The sequence below is a fragment of the Barbus barbus genome (genome assembly GCF_936440315.1).
Source record: "Barbus barbus genome assembly, chromosome: 5".
Lineage (NCBI taxonomy): Eukaryota > Metazoa > Chordata > Actinopteri > Cypriniformes > Cyprinidae > Barbus > Barbus barbus.
The window spans coordinates 36019046-36039799 of record NC_136733.1 but is presented as its reverse complement, the minus strand read 5'-3'; the positions used below and the strand labels follow the sequence as shown (position 1 = coordinate 36039799).

The 20754-nt window shown below is 38.1% G+C and overlaps 2 protein-coding genes and 1 pseudogene across 3 annotated transcripts in view; 1 reads left to right on the top strand and 2 right to left on the bottom strand.

The window, feature by feature from the left end:
* Positions 1 to 20754, bottom strand: part of LOC306869969 (CCN family member 1-like) — a 1026947-nt gene that overhangs the window by 265976 nt on the left and 740217 nt on the right. The window lies entirely within an intron of this gene.
* On the bottom strand, positions 1930 to 8091 carry LOC306869520 (complement component C9-like; annotated as a pseudogene). The gene is made up of 8 exons: positions 8020 to 8091; positions 5945 to 6062; positions 4675 to 4772; positions 4344 to 4492; positions 4108 to 4258; positions 3403 to 3541; positions 2250 to 2417; positions 1930 to 2157 (listed from the first exon to the last, which is right to left on the bottom strand). The product of its transcript is annotated as a complement component C9-like (transcript).
* LOC306869720 (disabled homolog 2-like) lies at positions 6610 to 18430 on the top strand. The gene is made up of 14 exons (XM_079416604.1): positions 6610 to 7087; positions 10747 to 11003; positions 11095 to 11234; positions 12887 to 12985; positions 13109 to 13240; positions 13525 to 13608; positions 13826 to 13852; positions 13937 to 13987; positions 14083 to 14145; positions 16204 to 16327; positions 16740 to 17381; positions 17472 to 17689; positions 17794 to 17886; positions 18007 to 18430. Exons 2-13 carry the CDS (start codon positions 10871 to 10873, stop codon positions 17866 to 17868), a joined length of 1788 nt encoding a protein of 595 aa, XP_079272730.1. The 5' UTR covers positions 6610 to 7087; positions 10747 to 10870; the 3' UTR covers positions 17869 to 17886; positions 18007 to 18430.

The following is a 20754-nucleotide window of genomic DNA, read 5'->3' as shown; positions in this document are numbered from 1 at the left end:
GAGAAAGAAGAGGTTTGGTTGTCAGGCCAGTGGATGGGAAGAGGGGGTTGGTTTTTAAGGGGTTCTTAAAGCAGGAATTTGGGGGAAGGGCAGGCAGTGAAGGACCTTTTCTGAATGACCCTACATGGACAAACAGAGGACCCCTCCACACCATAAGAATACTTTAGTCTGCAATAGTGAGCTGGACTGCATGGGTGCATATGACTTGATTGCTCTTCTATGTCCATTTTTTCTTCCATCAAGGGGATGATGAAAAAGAGGGGAGCAGTGAAAAGAGTGTGAGAGGAGAGACAAAACTGTGCTGACATGGGGCATAACTTAATTTTCACGGTTCTGAGACAGATGGGAAAGGTAATGTGGCGTGACGGCTCTTAGAAACTTCAATAGATGCCATGACCTCAGGGAAGTTAGAATCTGACTGCACTGGGACATTTTCGTTTTTTCTTTGGGGGTTAAGCAGGAGGTGCACCTTTAAGCTCATTGCTTTGTGATATTTTCTCTTCCTCCTTTCATTCTCTCTGATCGATATTAGTACAGCTGAATATATATACACACACACACACACACACACACACACACACACACACATATATGTATATATATATATATATATATATATATATATATGTGTGTGTGTGTGTGTGTGTGTGTGTGTGTGTGTGTGTGTGTGTCTATATATATACACACACACACACACACACACACACACACTTCTGCTATATGGACATTAATTTGAGAGTCACCTCTGATAACAAATTACTTGTAATGTAGAAACATGCATTTTTTGTAAAGCTACTTTGAAACAATTTTGAAGCACTACAAATGAACATGAATGAAATTGAATATAATGTTGTTGTTTTTTCTTGAATTGGAGTGTTGTTTTTAAATAGGGTGTCAGTCCAAAGCCATTGCCACCACAAGTTGACTCTTGAAGGGTATTGAAGCTGAAAGGAGCTTCTCAGAGGCTCAATAGGGAGCTAAGAGTGCTACTCTATTAACCTGACCTCTAGAGGCCCAAGAAGAGTGAAAAGTGAGCCATCTACTTCAACATCTATTCCTCATACATTCATTTCTTCTTTGTGTGCCTCCAAACACTATTCCCGTTAAAAAAAGGCTATTCTATAAAATAAACATTCAAATATGTCATATTATTATATAAATAATAATATGAGGATGGTAATTCATTAAAAAGTGGATTCTAGTCAAATCATTTAACATCTGGTTAAGGTTATTATCAATTCACAGCAAAGTAATCAAAGATGCAAAGGTCTCATTCACAGACCTATAGTAAATTCTTGTTTATGTGAGTAAATCTTGTGGCTTTACTAACAGGCAGGATAATTACCACCAGTTTTTCTTTGATTTTCATTTCACTAATTGTTATAAATATGATGCGGGAGAGGAGGAAACACATGCTTTAGTGTAACTAAACTTAAAAAGGCAATGTTATTCAGTAAATAAATATCATACCATGATATATTTTAAAGTGACATGAAATTTATTCGTGAAACCATCACTGTATGGTACGGCCGTGGTAGGCAAAAAGTCTAACATGAGAAAAGCTTGCCGTATCTGTAATGCAACTGTTTTTCTATTGACCACAAGATGGCAGTGCTATCAAACACGTGTTTCTCTAAACCGCTCTTCATGAGAGAAATATCTGAATGTACAAGCAATTGTAATTTGTATCTTATTTTGTACACAACACTTTTAATATGTCATGACTTTTTGTGTATTTAAACTACTATATTAGCAGTAGTCTTCACGAGTTAGCAGAGCGACCAGGATGACCAGCAGACCCAGTTTCCCAGATGTTCAAAAGACTTAGCTAGAAGTGATTGAACAGACAGAGGGAACGCTCAACTCAAACCAACACAAATGAATGCTATGGAAGTTTTACAGGCCTGTTCACACAGAAACACACACCTTTCACCAGTATAGCATCTCAATGATCTGACACGCAACACCTTCAGTCCCTGGTGGGCACATGCATTTACACTCCCCATCTATCTGGATCCCAGTGCCACTGTTCTGGCACGGCTGGCACTTACACACACTGTACTCGGCCACATAATCATCTAGGGCTCTTTTGAGATTTTCCCGTCTCGGCTGAGCGTCAGGAAAGTCCAAAGGGATCGCGTTGTAGATGGGTTCAGGCTGTCGACACAACAATGAAAACAAATTGTGTTCCATTACAGCAGTTACCACGCATGCACTGGCAGGTAAAGTAAAGGCGAGGTGAGTCTCACATCACTGTGAATGAGAGCTGGCAGAGCAGAGACGGTCTTTGCCCATTCCACAAACTGATTATAGTCTAGAATGCCATCTTTAGTGAGCTGAGACTTCATGGCTACTGCTGAAGCCGGACTGCCCCCTCTCACTGCAATCAGCACTTTATCAATAACCCCTTTGTGTCCCTTTCATCTGGTGAACAAGGTTGTGAACAATTTATCTTTTTATCAGAAGGCATGTGTCTGATTCATTTGAAGGGATAGTTTGACCAAAAATTTAAAATCTATCTTCAATGACTCACCCTCAGGTCCAAACCTTTTTTAACACAAATAGTAAAGTTACTGTAAATTATTTTTATCATAGTTTTTATTCATAATATGGGGGCCAAAATAACACGACCCCATTAACTTTAATTTTATTGTTAATTTTTGAGTGAACAATCCTTCTAGCTTACAGTTAAAAAAAATGTATACTCATTCATACCTGTGGGTTTGTCTGTTAGTGCATCACAGTTGTTTTTTGGTTTAATGTGTCCTCCTCCTGTTACTGCTTGAGTAAATTGGAAGTTGCCCTTAAATCCAAGCTCTAAACATTCATTGACTGTGGATTCTGTGACCTCTGCAATCAGATATAGTTGAACCATCAAATAAAAACAAATAGACTTTCAGGCTGAAAAAGTGAGCTATGCTTCTCATTAATGCCTTGTCTTTGAATCATGTAGCCTATATCTTTGCAGGGTTTTTCCTGGGTAAAAAAAAGGTCTTCGGTGGTGGCTGACGGTCATCCACACACACAGTAAAAAGTACCCTCCCCACGTGATCTGCGAACCCAATACTGACCATTACTAAAATAAATGCAAAGAAACAGTTTGTGATTTTTAATCATATTTACAAACACAAAGCTTTTTGCTTCAGAAGGTTATTGTGTCCTTTTATCAGCTGTTTGGACTCTCATTCTGATGGCACCCATTCACAGGGGATCCACTGGTGAGCAAGTGATTTACTGCTAAAATTTCTCCAAATCTGTTCCAATGAAACAACTTATTCATCTACACCTTGAATGACCTCAGGGTAAGCACATTTTCAGTAAATTTTCATTTTTAGGTGAACTATTCCTAAGCTTTGTAAAACAACAGCTGACGTCAAGCATACAGAAAAATAAGAGACCCACCTCATAGTTGAGAACTCCAACATTCCAAGGTAGTCTGTTATATTCCAATGTGGATGGTTCTCTGATCCGGTTACATTGACTATTATAGAATCTGTTATTGAAGGGATTCATTCGAGGTCCAGATCCCAGAATATTTATTCTGTTGAGACAGGAATTAGGCATCTCTAGAAGATGTGCAGAAGTTGTATATCTTGAACTGTAGTGATAATTGGAACATTTGTGTTTTCTTGTCAGTCATTATTTTTATTCTATTTCATAATTACGGTTAAAAAAATTTGGTTTCAAAATGCCTAATTCAAAATTGCATGAGTTTATGTTACCAATAATTAATGCAAACCTCAATGTGAAATAGCAATAAACAATACTTATACAGCATCTTTTTTGATGATTTTTTTCCCCCCAAAATATCTAGTTCTTGTATTCTTGTAAGTTAATGTATGTAATGTAAAAAGTTAACGTATTCTTGCTGAATACATTCACTTTTTACAAGCTCAGCTACCAAAACAGACATCAGAAGACTACAACGGACAGTCAGGACTGCTGAGAGGATTATCGGTGCCCCTCTACCCAACCTCCAAGATATTTATAACTCCAGAGTGAGGAAAAGAAAGTCACTTTGGACCCCTGTATATGTATTTGTATATGTTGTATAACTTAACTTTAATATATTATGAGCAAATTTTGAGAGATACAAAAGGCTCTGACCCGTATGCAGCTTGGATGGCTATATCAGACTCAAATATAGCTGTCTTGCTGCAAGGTGTCCTGACGATATCACACTCATCTTCATCAGACGTATCAGGCTCTCCACAGTCGTAATCCCCGTTACACCTCAAATTTTTGTTTATGCATATTCCTTAGGGCAGAGTAATATTCTTAATACTGAATATTGTTTAATTGAACTTCTATTGGCCAGCTTTGCAAAGAGAAAAAATACTAACCTGAAGCGCACCTCCATTGAGAGCTCTTGCAGACAGGTGGAGGGTCCATCTGGCATTTGGTAGAAGGTTTACAGGGTTTCCGCTCTCCAATTGGTTTTATGCACCTTGAGCCTTTAAACTGTCCAAAGCCCTCAATACCTCTAGCGATGCTGTGTTACACAGATACAGGTGAATGCTTCACATTTCTTCATCTTTGACAAGTGAAGTTGTGTGACTTGTTGGATTATTATAAAATCAGAATGATTTCACATGACAATTTGAAAGATGTTATACCTTAGCAAGTCTGAGACAGATGACAAGAGAAACAGAGAGAGAACAGGAATTACAGTACCGTCCTATTAGTGCATGGGTCGCAGGACGTCCACTGGGACCACGCACTCATTTTGCAGTCGATCATTAATTTCCCGCACCTCTCGTCTTGTCCCTTACCTTTGAGAAAGATAAATAATTATCACTTACAATTCCAACTCCATTCTAGTGCATGACTTTGGTCTATTACAAAAAATAAACATAAAGGTATTATTTTCCGCATTTTCCAAATCTGTTAGTGTAGCATGCACTCCAATTTTTGTAGATTAGTGCATGCATACATATGTTATATATTCCGTTATGCTCTTTCCATTAACTTGATAAAGAATGCATATTGTTACACATAAAGCAGCTAAAGCCTTCATGGTGAAGCTTTGGATGGTCCTTTGAATAGTTTTATAAAAACAAGGAACATGTGCAAATATATTTCTAAATAAAAACTACCCATAAAATAGAATGTTACCATATCCTGTGATTACATTCTGTAAGTACTTAAAAGGTAAATAGGTTCAAATAATACATCAAATTCTTCAAACAAATAAGTAAATTAAATATGTACAAATAAGTATATACACATACATAAGTGATTTCTATGTTTCTTCAATTTAGTTCCACTTCAGTTCCGTTTAGTGTAAAACTAAAAAACTGGAGTAAAACTTATTTTTCCATGAGATCATTGATTTCAGAGACATGTTGAAAGCTCGACATATCAGAAGTCCAAAAGTGTTTACTGGTTGCAGGCTTTTGAGAATGTGCCTGTTTGTTTGGTGGATGTTCATAAATGTCAGTCTTAATGGGAAAGAAGGGACTACGGATGAAAATTAGCCAGTGTTGGCTAAATCTGGTGCATTTTACATATTGTTTGTGTTATTAATGTGCATTGTCCCTGATTAAATAAATGAAATGAAATGCAAAATTCCATTTATGGATGTTCATGGTGAGAAGCATTACCTACTGTATACATATCTACTTAAGTATGACTTAATTACTTATAATCAAATTCCTTCAAATAAATTATGTATTACACATAGAAAAGTATTTCGCTATCTTTCAAAGTGAATGACCTATCAGCTGCCTGCACTTCATCTGTGCCAAGTCAGCTGCCTTCTTCACTCGTCAAATTCAACCATGTCACAAAACAATACAGCTCTGATGGTGTCTTTGTGTGGGGTCAAAGAGGAATGTTGGCCATGCAAAGTAGAGGTCCATGAACATAGATCCTGTCCTGTAAACTACAGCTATGTGCTGAGAACACCACTTTTTAATGTTTCAGACACTTCCCCTTGGCTCACTCAGGAAGGTGGAGGGGGCATGAACTGCACTCCTCTCCTCTTTTCCTGTTTTTGGGGTGCTGTGGGAGACTTGTACTATATGGGCTGTATCTGCAACCTCAAAACCACAGTAAAACGTCTAGAGACAGTAATACTTTGTCAGCTAATCAGAAATTACAATATTTCTTTTTTTAAATCCAATTATTATTTAGCCCTGTACTTTAAACATCTTTAAGGAACCCCGAGAAAGCACTCTATAAATAATATGTATTATTGTTGTTGTTGTTATTTAAAATAATCAAAATGATCATTTTAGAGTAAGACTATGTGGTCAAAACATAAAATACATGGACTTCATATGTAAATAGCATGTTGTCTGGTATCACAAACAGGGCTTAGATTAAGCCAGGATTAGGCCATAGTTTAGTTAGGATTTATAAGTAGCCTAGTTTTATTTTCTAAATGTGCCTTAGAAAAAAAAAACATTACTGGTGTGCATCTTGAGACAATTAATGACATCCACTGACATATTTTAAGATATGTTTGTTTAGTATTATTTTTATGATTAGTTTTCCCCCAACTCTTTTCTTCATGTTTAGTTTTGCAAGCATTTTCTTTACTCATTCCTTCTCTCAGCTGTGTCAGCAGAGGAAGGGTTGTGAGGAAGGAAGGATGAACAGAGAGCTGAATTTCTATGGCATTCAGAATGTTCTAGGGTTTAATGAAAAAGAAAATCTGCACATTGCAAAATATATGTAGACGTATGTGAGCTCTCATTTAAAAAAATATATTTCAGGAGAAATGACCTATTAATAGGAAAAATACGTGCCCATTATATATTTATTCAAGATATATTCAAGTTGAGCTGTTTCTTAAAATTATCTGTGTTCTTCAATTCAAGGTTGATCAATCAGTAGTATTTGCATATTGTAGGTGATGTTATAAAGGTCGAGTTAAGGTGTGCGGTAACTGTGGGAGGCGCTCGAGTCTCCCATCAGTTCGGCGCTCGGTAGCGGGAGCACTTTGAGGAGGCTGAGGACCGCCTGTTTGGAGTGAGAGTGGTTTAGGTTTCACACTCATTCAAACTGTCCACGGCGCGCATCTGTATCATCCTGAGTTCCTTATCAGTGTTTCAGGTGTGGAGTTCAAGAATGCATGCTTGCGGTAAGTGACTGATATTCTGGCGCTGCTTCCTCACGTGTTACCTGTGGCGTTTTGTTATTTGTCTTACCCGCCAGTTCGGCATGCGTTGGTGTTTGACTTGATGGCCAGGAAAAGTGACGAATGGTAGCAAAAGTAAAGAAACGCTGAAACGTGAGAAATTTAGTTACATTTAAAAATAAAATGACTACGAACGCTTTACATTTTCTTGCCTTATTTAGGGATTTTAATCAGTTCACAGGAGTAATAGCCTAATAGCCTTTAAATGACAAATTAATGGAGACGAAATAAAGTGATAAAAAAAACGCAATTATGTGCTATATTTTAGTAAGCTGCTATGTAAATATTAAGTTATTTGAAAACAAAAGTAGACTAAGAAATTACACTATACCATAGGCTACATTTCAGCGTAAGTGGGAAAAAAAAATAAATAAATAAAAAATGTGGTGATGATAATTAGTCATTTTACCAAGTTCAGAGGACTCATTTATACTAAAGTGTTCTTATGTTTTATTATTATTATTTAATTCCGTGCTAGTCAGCTATTAGTAATGTATTGGGCATTTTGTGCATGGTAATGTGTAACTTGCATGCTTGTAATATTGCTGATGTGGAATTGTGCCTCTGTTTATGGACACACTCAGCTTGTTGCTGAATCCTCAGTTTTTAATGAAACTTAACTGTTGTGACTTTTGGGTTCATTTAAGTTACTGAACAGCCAGGACCATGAGACAAATCCTCATCTGAGTATAAACAAGCCGTTAAGTTAGAGGTGTTCCGTTTTAAATGGAAGATCCTAATCTCAGAAGTGTTTTCTAAAACATTCATTCAAGGGATTCTGTGACCTTAGTTCTAAATTCTTATGCGTTAAAATTGAGCAATGCAGTTGACCATCAATCTTTTGAGCTTGTGTGCTCCTCCATCTTGTGCCTTACCTGGTTCATCTGGGTTAATGTGTAGATAGTCATAAGATTTCCTGATGTATTCATCTGTGAGTTCTCAGTCATTCTGGTTATCACAGAATGTGTTGAGCTCATCCTGAAGCATCTGGGAATTCAGATGACCGAATTCTCTTTGTGACTTAGAGAGTTGGAGATTAGGCAAAATCTATGAATTGGCAGACAGTAGAATAAAGTTCTGTTTCATTGTCTTTTTAATATGAATAATCAATGATAAGCCTTTTTAAGTTTCTATCAAGACTCCGTTTCCTTTTCTTATCTGATCAGCTGTAAGACATGTTAGATATCAAACTGTTGGATTGATTGTTGCTTGTGCTGTATGTGCTTTGTGGTTGGTATGACTATTATGCACCTCTTAACCAATGTTTAAAAGTAACATGTCTGCATTTTATAGCAAAAAAGATTTTATGATTGTGTGAATTTTTATCACCGTTTTACTGTGTGATTGTATGAGACAGGATGCAGATTACCTGTTGGGTGCTTGTGAAGCAGAAAACACTCATTCTTGCGCATGACACACAATCATCTTCACTTTGCTTATCGCTCTTGTTTTATGGTTGCCACATTACAGGCCATTTTACACTGTATGACCCTCGACACGGAGCAGTAATGAGAATTGTCTTATAGCAATTCTGCCACTGTTTTCCGCTCTAATCACAACTCCGCTGATAACTATTCATATCTCTGTCTGTCAGCTCTTGAGTGTCATAAAATGTTACTCTTCTACCAATTAAGAGCTTGTTATATTACTTTTGGAAATTAACAATTTTGGATAGTTTTTAGTATACATAGCCTAAATGTGTATTTCCTCCCTAAAGAATTATGCTGTCATAGTTTCTTCTTGTGCAAGATAAAAAAATTATGCACATGGACTATTGGAATGGACTCTGATATATTTTCAGACATATTTTGTCATTCTCTTGCCTCTGCTTTTGACTCCTTCTGCATTACGATTATGTAAACTCAAAAGCTTGTGTCTAAGAGATTGGTCACAGCAAATTCGTGTCAGATAAGGAATAGATAATCTGAGGTAATCAGATTTTCTTTTCATATTTGAACCGGGAAAAGTAATTCTGCCCCAAGACAAGTGCTGAAAGGAGAACATTTGGGTAATCTTGAGAATCATGGGATTGGAAATGTGTTTTTAGGGCAGATGAGCTGCTGGAAAAGGATTAACAGGTTTTAATTGCTCAACCTTTGATCTGCCCACCTTTGCTCTCTTGCTCTCTCCACTTTCTGCTGAGAAATACACCGCTAAACACTATTGGCTGCTTAAGGTATGTCTTTCAGACCATTTAAATTATTTCATCTTTGCCAAATGATCTTTCCTTTTATTTAATAAGACAGTATTTCAGTTTAACTGATTGAAATCTGTGCAGAAGTTTTATGCATCTGTTGGGCAATCGTATGAGTTCTGACTGTGAATTTTTGGTTGAGATAAACAGCCTTGAGATAAAAAACTTGAGCGAAACAACCATAACTCTTTTGAGCTTATACACTAACACTATATGGACAAAAGTATTGGGACACCCCACTTCTAATGAACAGGTTTGACTACTTTTTAGTGATTTCCATGAGAATAAATCTTAATGTTAAAGCATATAATGATTTTCTAGGGAAGACCTTCAGTACAAACACCAATGGCTTGTACATATGGGTACAGTTATTTTAGACACTTTCAAAACTGTTGCAACTGAGATGGAAATAAAAATTTTAAATGCATGAATTATGTTTCCATATTTGTTGCCACAGTTTCAGAAGTGCCTTTTTCTGTTCTAAAGTGTGTCCCAATACTTTTGTCCATATAGTGTATGTACAAGTCATTGGTATTTGGTGATGAGTTTTTGGCTCAAGGTCTGCATTTAAATCGCACCAGAGGTGTTCAGCTAGGACTAGGACTTGACTCTGCAGACCAGTCAAGTTCTTCCACTGACTGAATCAATCCTTTCTTTTTGAACCTTGCCTTATACATAGGACCTTTTTCTGTTTTAACTTGACAATGCCTCTGTTCAAATTGTTTCTATAAAATTACAAGCACACAACTCCCTAGAATATCATTATAGGTTTAAATATTAATATTTGTACTCATGGAAATTACTAAAGTAGTCAAACCTGCTCATTAGAAGGGGGTGTCCCAAATACACTTGTCTATATAGTGTACATTTTGATTGATTTTTATTGATTGAAAGGTGCTTCATTGATCCCATGTTCGAAATTGGAGAGTTAAAATATGGAGATTAGGCATTGAATTCAAAGGAGTGATTATTTCTTTGCAACTATGTGAAGATTTTTTACCTCCATGTCATTTTCCTATAAATCCTTTATTTCAGGAATGGAAAACTTAATTTGCACTTTTTTTGTTTAGTTTTGCCTACTAAGCAGGAAGTGTTTATTTTCTGCTGACAGTTTCCTCCCTTTCCTCTGCCTTTCTGTCACTGACTCTATGGGCCAAGTTAGATTAGTCTGTAATTTCTTGATGTGTATGCAATGAACGATTGTGACTTTGAACGATGGAGTTCTTTGTACTTCTAGATAGATTCATGGGTTTTGGTTTTAAATCTGATAAACTGATTAGAAAGGTGTACGTAAAAATGCTTGTTTCTGTGATTGCATATCATGAATAAAAGAGATACTAATCACATTTGGCCCTACTCCTCTATCAGCTTCTTTTACCTATTATGTTCCTTTGTTTTCTTTATCCAGGTGTATTGCTGAGAATGTGTGCTTGCTGAATATCCCACCTGCGTGTGTCCACTTGTTTTTTTTGCCTCTCGGCTGGGTTTTGTCTCGTCTTTTACGTTCATTCTCCTGTTACAAAGCACCCACCATGTCACAGCCACCTGAAACAGAGCCCGTTACTGTAGTACCAGCAGAACCAGCAACAACTATTGAAATAGCATCTGCCACAACACCTACCGCACCCGTCACCAGAACGTCATTCTGGAAGGAAAGGAGAAAAAGTAGAGTCTGGCCTCCTTTCTTTTAATATATTTTTAAACCGGGTTAATGTTATCTAATGCAAACATGAGAAACTTTCTTTCTTTCTTACAGTCCCAGAGAGGACAGATGAGTTCCTGCTGGCCAGGTTTCAGGGTGATGGAGTGAGATATAAAGCCAAGGTCATTGGTGTGGATGATGTCCCAGAAGCCAGAGGGGATAAAATGTGTCAAGATTCAATGATGAAACTAAAGGTGCAGATCCAAGATGATTGCCTACATTTCTCTGTTGTTTATTTTATTTATATACAGGTGCATGCAAAGAATTTAGAATATCGTGAAAAAGTTATAAAAAAAAAAAAAAAAAAATCTTGTTTCAAAAAGTGAAACTTTCACATACATTCTAGATTCATTAAATGTAAAGTAAAACATTTCAAAAGTTTTTGTTTTAATTTTGATGATTAGACAGCTCATGAAAGTTAAAAATACAGTATCTCAAAATATTAGAATATTTCCTTAGAGATTTGCAAAACAGAAAAGTTCAAGATTTATAAAGTATGTTAATTTATGATGAACACTTTTTATGGTGCTTTAGCACAAATTCCAGCATCAGTGAGGTGTGGCACTATTGACCCTTCAGCTCGTCTGTGTTGGATCGACTTTCTCATTTTCTCTTGAAAATATTCCATATGGGGTTCAGGTCAGGCATGTTGGCTTTCCAATCAAGCACAGTAATATCATGGTCAGCAAGCCACTTGGAAGTGGCTTTGGCACTGTGGGCAGGAACTAAAGTCCTGCTGGAAAAGGAAATCAGCATCTCCATAAAGCTTGTCAGCAGATGGAAGCATAAAGTGCTTCCAAATCTCCTGGTAGACGGCTGCATTGACTTCAGGCTTGATAAAACACAATGGACCAACACCAGCAGACATCACTGCACCCCAAATCATCTCTGACTTCGGAAACTTCAGACTGGACTTCAAGCAGCTTGGATTCTGTGTTTCGAGGCTCCAGACCTTGATTTCCAAATGAAATGCCAAATTTACTTTTATCTGAAAAGAGGACTTTGGACCACTGAGCAGCAGTCCAGTTATCTTTCTCTTTAGCCCAGGTAAGATACTTCTGACATTGTTTTCTTTTCAGAAGTGGCTTGGTTGCCCTTTTCCTGAAGACGTCTGAGTGTGGTGACTCTTGATGCACTGACTCCAGCTTCAATCCACTCCTTGTGAAGCTCTCCCAAGTGTTTGAATCGGCTTTGCTTGACAGTATACTCAAGCATGCAGTCATCTCTGTTGTTTGTGTACCTTTTCCTACCCAATTTCTTCCAGTCAACTTTTGCATTTAATATGCTTTGATACAGCACTCTGTGAACAGCCACCCCTTTCAGTAATAACCTTCTGTGACTTGACCTCTTTGTGGAGGGTGTCGATGTTTGTGTCTTGGACCATTGCCAAGTCAGCAGTCTTCCCCATTATTGTGGTTTCAAAGAACAAGACCTGGAATTTATATTGTAGGGATGGTCATTTTAATGAAACGCAAATGAAATATTCTAGTGTTTTGAGAAACTGGATTTTTGACTTTTCATTGACTTTCATCAAAAACTTTTGAAATGTTTTACCTTGCATGTAATGAATCTTGAATATATGAAAGTTTCACTTTTTGAATTGTTACAAAAAAAAAAAAAGAACTTTCACAATATTCTAATTTTGAGATGAACACATAAGATTTTTAAAGTCCTTTGTCTAGATTTCTGTTAAACTGATGAGGGTGCAATGCAGTTTTTGACAGATTTTTTTTTTTTTAATTGAATTGTAAGAGATATGGGGTGACGTGATGAGATTATTTATTTTATTCTGTTAATGGTACAGTTATTATTATGGGGAAACCGCTCCGTTCTTGTTTGTATACAGGGCATGGCAATTGCTGCTCGTTCTCAAGGCAAGCACAAACAAAGAATATGGGTGAACATATCCCTAACAGGAATCAAAATTGTTGATGAGAAAACTGGGGTGAGTAGTTTTGTGTATACTTCTGTAAGTTGATTTGTGAAATTGAGAACTGGTCACTTCATTTGTCATAAAATTCTGCATTGACTTTATAGTATGTCATCTGTTTCTCTCTCTATCTCTAAGGTGATTGAGCATGAACATGTGGTGAATAAGATCTCATTCATTGCTCGCGATGTCACTGATAACCGGGCGTTTGGATATGTTTGCGGAGCAGAGGGGCAGCACCAGTTTTTTGCTGTTAAGACATCTCAGCAGGTCAGAGTTTGTTCATCAGACACCAAATACAAAATCTTATGATAGATAACAAATCTGGGCATAGCATGACGGATGTTCAAGTGCAGTTAAATAAATGCCTATTAACGTATGGTGTGGAACTGACTGTTTGACTGAACAAGAGAAGACCGTGTAAGATTGTCATTATTTTGCCTTTCTATTTGGTGCCACTAGCAAAAGTAGCACACTCAAAATATTATTAGGAATTGGAAATGTGAATGGAATGATGTGTAAGAAGAGCATGCGTTTACTCCTCTCTTCTACAGGCTGAGCCTCTGGTCATTGATTTGAAGGATCTGTTTCAGCTGATATTCAATATGAAGAAGAAAGAGCAGGAGGCTGCACAGAAGGTGATGTAAACATATTTTTATTACTTAATAACAAAATAAATTCTGTTAATAGAACTTGTTTAGTTTTGCTCAAGCAGCTCCCAAACTTTGAATGCCTCTAAAAACCATTATGCAGAAAAATTTCCTTTTTTATTTTTTGTGAACATATATTTAACCAAACAGATTTTCCTGTTATGTTTCATGCATTTCATTGACCGAAACCTTTATAACTTTGCAGGGTGATGGAAATAGCACTGTGATTGAGGTGGTTATAAATATTTTGGGCAATATTTCAGTCAGTTATTTTGATGTAATCCTTTATTCATTTGTCTTAATGATCTATCATCAGAATGGTGGTGATGCTTTACTCACTTTGGATGGTAAAGCCAATGCTGTAAAAGTAAGTCCTTGCAACTTCATACAAATTTATATTATGGAACAGGTTAACATTTATCATCAGAAAATAACCCAGAGGATGTTTTGTATTATTCTCAGACTGTAGAGCAGATGGACCTGTTTGGTGATATGTCCACTCCACCTGACATTCACTCTCCGACGGTAATGATCCTACATTATACATTTTTGCAATGGATCTGCTGTTTATGTGGTTTAAGATGATTATCTGATTATTCCTTTTAAAAATATCTCTGGAGTTAGAATGAGCAAAGAGTTTGCCTTTATGCTTGTGGTTAGAATTCTTGTTTCTTCCCTAGACATTGTACAGACTTTTTTTGGGGCTCTTAACATACTAAATGTTTTGCCTGTATCTTCGATTAACACGTACCAACTTACCAAAGACATCCATCAGCCCTCATTTCTCTTTTAAGGGTCTCAAGCATTTGGCTGCTTTTCATGACCAAAGCAAATACTCCATCACTAAAAATGTTTTTGAGAAAGTCCCATTGGTCAGTAGATGGCACCCAAACCCAAGAAAAGGGGAAGAGAATTCTTCAGTTATACACTGTTACTGCTGTTTGAGACCCTTCCTATGGAAATGTTTGTTAGAATGCTGTCTAACCATTTTCTTTCAGTATTTTTCACAGAATCTACCTCATCTTTTTTTTCTTTTCTTCTCTCTTCTAAAACCAGCCTGACAGTGTTCTGCTCCTTGACTTTGCTTTTGTGATTGATGGCAATCAAGGAAACCCTTTCATCTCATACCCATCCCCTCTCTCCAATACACCAGATGACAAACCTGTATCATCCATATCAGATCTTTTCCCAACTTATAGTACCGATCCCTTTTCTCCCTTGAATGATCAATCAGATTCCACGTTCTCTTCCAATAATGAGTCGGATCTGTCTAGTTTCCTTTTGAATGGGCCAGATTTGCAGCAAAGCCTGAGCCAAGACTCCTCTTCAAACAGTCAACAGTTTAATGAACTGTCCAGGGCCCAGTTGTCACATGAAAGCAAAGTAAACCAGCCTTCTTTACGCTATCTGAATGATGACCGCAATTCCCCCTTTAGCCAGAATCCTTTTTTGAGAACCTCAAACAATCCACCAATCTTAAATGGGTTATACAAATCAGGTCCTCCTGTTCTCCAAACTCCTCTAAGTAATGGATTGAGTAAATCAGTGGAAGGGTTTCAAACCATCCTGCCAACTTCTGTTCAAAATGGAGGCTTGATGGTTCTTTGCCCCCCACCTCAAAGCTTGAAATCTGGATGCATGCGGAGGAGAGAGAAGGTGAACGTTTGACAGGAGAAACTTCTGAATTCTCAGTCTGTAATACTGCACATCCAAATGCTGAGAGAGATTATAAGGACTGTGCTGTTTGGCATTGCAGCAGTATTTTTATTTTAAAAATTATTTAAAATACAGAATACTTCTTTCACTTTAATGTACAGATGTCCACTGTCCTAAATGCAGTGAGGCTTGGGAAAGCATGCATGGATGATTTACTTATCATTAGAAACAGTCCTTGTAGTTTGTCTTGTAGAACACTGATAGTTGGATTTATGATTTATGGGAGGTGTTTGGGTGTTTTAAAGGTGGTTTTTTTTTTTTTTTTTTTTTTTTTTTTTTTTTTTTTTTCACATTGGAAAAATGGAATGGGAACTACCACATTATCTTGTGTTGTGGCATATGGCATTGTTGTCCTTGTACTGTCAGTGTCTTAAAAATTGATAATATACTTTCTGCTCTTTAAGAAATCTACTAAGTGTTATGATAATAGACTGAGGTCCTTATTCACTACTTAACAATAGAAGCTTCATGCATCCATAGGTTCCTTTCCAACTTATTTTAACAATTAAATTATGGATGCAAACAACAATGCCATGGCAATCACTGAAAGCAATACTGTGAGTAACTGCATACTTGCTTAACTGTATGGCAATTGACATTTCATGAGCTCTACTCAGAAAAACAGTTAACTGAAAATCATCAGATTGCCAGTATATTTTGTTTCATTGTGCCTCAGTTTAAATGTGCAGGGTAAGTATAGGTTCAACCAAGTATCTAAATTTATCTTTTTTTATCAATGATGGCATTATTACATTTTATACTCTGTATATCTTTCTTTTTGAAATGTATGCTGTATCTCGTTTGGCATTGCAATTCTGCTTAAGAGCAGAGTACTAAAATAATTTTAAATGAAATGTGCTCCCACAGTCACCTGGAAATGACCTGTTTGGAGCTGAACTTTTTGCTCCACCAGCCCAGAACGAGTCTCAGACCTCATCCATTCCAGCAGATCTATTCAACGCCACGCCTTCCTCTACAGTCAATGCCCTTGGTATAACGCAATCTGTCGGTATATCTATCTAAAACCTTTAACTAAATGTATTTGTTTTTTCCTATATAAAGACCCATTTCTACTTTATGAAAAAACTAGTATGTGTTATTACAAAGACAATGTTTTTAAAACTAAATAATCTGCTTTTATATTGCAAGTAAATTTCATGACTTCTAAAAGCAGAATGAAAACAATGTCAAGTTGAGTAAATTTTAAAGAAAACGGAGCTCGTAAAATTTAAGATCTGTTTTTTTTTTTTTTTTTTTTTTCCTGAATTTCCTCTCCTAGCACCCCCTGGTTTGTTCGACAACCCAATTTTGATGGAACATTTTTGCATATCACTTCGAACAGGGTGAACATGCTTTAATTTTTTTATGTTGTTTGTAATTAATGTAATTATTGTGTTCTGTAGGTTCATTGTCTCTGGGCCCTACTTCTGTCACTCAAATTCCTGGGACAGCTCCATCTCTATGGAGTCAGACTCCCACAATGTTTCCACCTCAGGGTGCTGTTCCTCAAGTAATGGTTCCAGGACAACCAAACCCTTTTCCTCAACCATCTGCCTTTGGGGGCCTGCCTGCACCTGCATGGGGGCAACAAGGAGTTCCCTCTTTTGGTCTACCAACTGTCACTCAAGCATGGGGTCAACCAGGAACTGCTGCACCTGTTGGAGCCTGGCCCACCTCCGGTCCTGTGGCAGGCCCTTTCCAGCCAAACCAATTTGCTCCCATGATGCATCCTAATGCAATGATGGGTATGCAGCAGAGTGCAGTGGTTCCTCCTCGACCTCCACCCCGTCCTCCAGTGAAAGAAGATCCCCCAGTGGTCAAAAGTGCCTTTACAGCTTTGGACCCCCTAGGGGAGAAGGAGAAGAAGAGCGGAAAAGATATGTTCAAAAATTTCCAGATGGCTAAGCCCCAGAAAGCAGAACAAGACACTGGTCTGAGCACCAATGGCTCATTTGACCAGTACTTTTCCAGCAAGGTTGGCTTGGCTCAGGAGGTGGCAGATTATGATGACTTTGACATAAACCAAATCTCAGTTAACTCAAATGGTATTCATTTAACACCTGTAACTTATGATTGAAGACGTAGAGCATAGAGATTTTGGTAGTCTCATAATTACAGTTCCTCATCTTGTCCAGGGACCTCCAATCTTGCTCCTCTGCAGTCCCCTTCTACTGTTGCAGTACCACAGGGAGCAGGTCTGATCCCGATCCCGATCCCGGCCCCTGCCACAGGGCTTTTGGATGCTGCCTTCACTCCAGCCGCAGCACCCTCTAACCCAACTCCCATAGCAGGCTCAAACCTTTTTGATGACACTTTTGGAACTAACTCTTTTGGAGCACCACCCATGAATAGAGTATGTACATTTTACATAGTTTTTGTTATGATTGTTTGGGATTGCAAGTTTGTTGACCCCTTGAATTTTTCTGAATGAATTTCGTTGGCTGTTTTCTATCACAGAGCACTCCAGCCACTCAGACTGCTGCCCTTGCAGATGCTTTTGGAGACCCATTTGGGGGAAATCCTTTTGCCTGAGAAACTTTAGCACTGTTGGTGAGAAACTATATAAAGACTCTTTAAATCTTTGGTTTATTTTATACGTTAAAGTCTCTAAGTAATGTGATTTGCAGTATGTTAAAATAAATACATTACTTGTTCATATGCTTATTTTAGTACACTCCCAATGGTCCAGTGCTGCTGAGCCAGAGGACCACACAAGCACTGTAGAGTTGCGATCAGCGTTCTACTACATGGGAAAGAAATGTGCTCATAAAACCCCTTTTGTATTCTGTGCTTCACTGTCCTCATTCCCACTATATATCTGCTGTAGCCTCTTTTTCTGTGCCTTTCTAACTGATCACAGATCAGCCCTTCTCCAGCCCATTCAAATGAACCCATTTCAATCCCAAATCACTCATGAAATAAGATGCACAGTTGAAATGGGGTTCTTCTAGAGAGTGTAATAGAGAGGGAGAGGAAATAAAAGATGATGATCATGTTTGTGTACATGATTTTTTCTGTATGTATTCCAAGCATTTATGACATGAAAATGCTTAATCATAATGATTTGTCATTAAAGAAAGTGAATGAATATCTGACTTTGTGGGTATTTATTTTTTTTTTTTTTTGTCACTTAGTAGTAAAATCAGTTTTTTGTAGTAAAATCAGAGCAATTAGTGTTATGCAAAACCAGTTTTAAGTGTCAATTTTTTTTTTTTTTTTTTTTTTTTTTTTTTTTTTTTTTTTTTTTTTTTTTTAGATTTATACATCATCAGAAAGCGGAATAAATAAGCTTTCCAATGATGTATGGTTTGTTAGGATAGGAGGATTGTTAGGATATTTGGCCGACATACTACTATTTGAAAATCTGGAAACTGAGGTTGCAAACAAAACATTGAGAAAATCATCTTTAAAGTTGTCCAAATGAAGTTCTTGGCAATGCATATTACTAAACAATGAAGTTTTGATATATTTACGGTAAGAAATTTACTAAATATCTTCATGGAAAATGATCTTTACTTAATATCCTAATGATTTTTGACATAAAAGAAAAATCGATAATTTTGACCAATGCAATGTATTTTTGACTGTTGCTACAAATATACTCCTGTGACTTAAGACTGGTTTTGTGGTCCAGGGTCACACATCTGGCTCTGAATGTTGTTACAAGACTGAGGAATTCTCTAGAGCTAAGATTTCTGAGGAATTCTGACACTTTCCCCCTTCTGGGGAGAGCAACACCCTCCCTTCTCCATCTACCTTTACAGTAGCTTAGGTGAGTGGAGAGTTGAGGAGGCTAAGCACCAGCAAAGCAGCCGGGCCAGATGGTGTGTGTCCCAGGCTACTCAAGGCCTGTGCTCTGGAGCTGGGTGATGCCCTGCAGCACATCTATAACCCGAGTATGCGAGTTGGGAGGGTTCCAGTGCAGTGGAAAACGTTCTGCATCATTCCTGTTCCGAAGAGACCACAGCCTAAGGCGCTGAATGACTTCAGGCCCGTCGCTCTAACATCTCATGTCATGAAGACCATGGAGCGGTTGCTGCTACACCACCTTAGATCACAGGTTCAACATGCACTTGATCCACTGCAGTTTGCCTATCAGGAGAAAGGGGGGTGTGGATGATGCCATTCTCTATCTGCTTCACCTGTCTTTCTCCTACCTGGACAGGGGCAGTAATGCTGTAAGAATTATGTTCTTTGATTTCTCCAGCACTTTCAACACCATCCAGCCTCCGCTACTGAGTGACAAACTGAGTGACAAACTGAAAATGATTGGTGTGGATTCATATTTGGTGAGGTGGATCACAGATTACCAGAAGGCCTCAGTATGTCCGGCTGAGGGACTGCACATCTCAGACTGTGGCTAGCAGCACAGGAGCCCCACAGGGAACAGTGCTCTCTCCGTTTCTGTTCACCTTGAACACCTCTGATTTTAAATACAACTCGGACTGGTGTCACATGCAGAAGTTCTCTGATGACACGGCCATTGTTGGGTGTATAAGGAATGGACAGGAAGAAGAATACAGGAGCCTGATCGGGGACTTTGTGGCATGGTGCAGGTCTAACAGTCTGCAGCTCAACACCACCAAGACCAAGGAAATGGTGGTCGACTTCCGTAGGCCTAGACCCCATCTGCAGCCTGTGTCCATTGAGGGTGTCTTTGTAGAGATGGTCCGGACATACAGATATTTAGGTCTGGAGTTAGACGACAGACTGGACTGGTCCCCAAACAAGGACGCCCTCTATAGGAAGGGACAGAGCTGACTCTACTTTTTGAGCAGGCTGGGGTCCTTTAATATCTGCCAGGAGCTGCTGCAGATGTTCTATCAAACTGTCATTGCTAGCGTTCTCTTCTATGCTGTAGTGTGTTGAGGAGAGACGCTACGCGGTTGGACAAACTGGTGAGGAAGGCTGGATCAGTAGTTGGTGCTGAACTGGACACCCTGACATCTGTAGCTGAGAAAAATATCCTCGAAACGATACTGTCCATCCTGGACAATATCCACCAGCCTCTGCACCAAACCCTCTCCAGGCAGAGGAGTTCCTTCAGTGACGGGCTGTTGTCCCTGGCCTGCTCTACAGATAGACTCAGGAAGTCATTTGTCCCTCAGACTATACGGCTTTTCAACTCTTCCCTGTGAGTAGGACTTGAACTGGACTGTTGCTAATGGATTTTCTAGATTGATGGACACAGAATTGGAGAGCACCGCCATCTTTTATGTCCCATGCCATCTATATATTTTTATCTTTGCACTGGACTTATATCATCTTTACAGTATCTTTATTACCTCTGTAATCTTTTTAAATGTTTTGTTGTTTGTTTCAATGTTGCTACTGGATACCTGAATTTCCCCTTGGGGATCAAGAAAGTATCAATCAATCAATCAATCAAGATAAAGGCTGAAAGTACATTTGGTTGTA

Bases quoted from the DNA above. Each gene is read 5' to 3' on its own strand.
- LOC306869720 (XM_079416604.1), top strand. From the start codon at position 10,871: ATGTCACAGCCACCTGAAACAGAGCCCGTTACTGTAGTACCAGCAGAA. The intron at 13,241-13,524 runs GTCAGAGTTTGT...TCTCTTCTACAG, and splicing joins CTGTTAAGACATCTCAGCAG to GCTGAGCCTCTGGTCATTGA. The intron at 13,853-13,936 runs GTGGTTATAAAT...ATCTATCATCAG, and splicing joins GAAATAGCACTGTGATTGAG to AATGGTGGTGATGCTTTACT.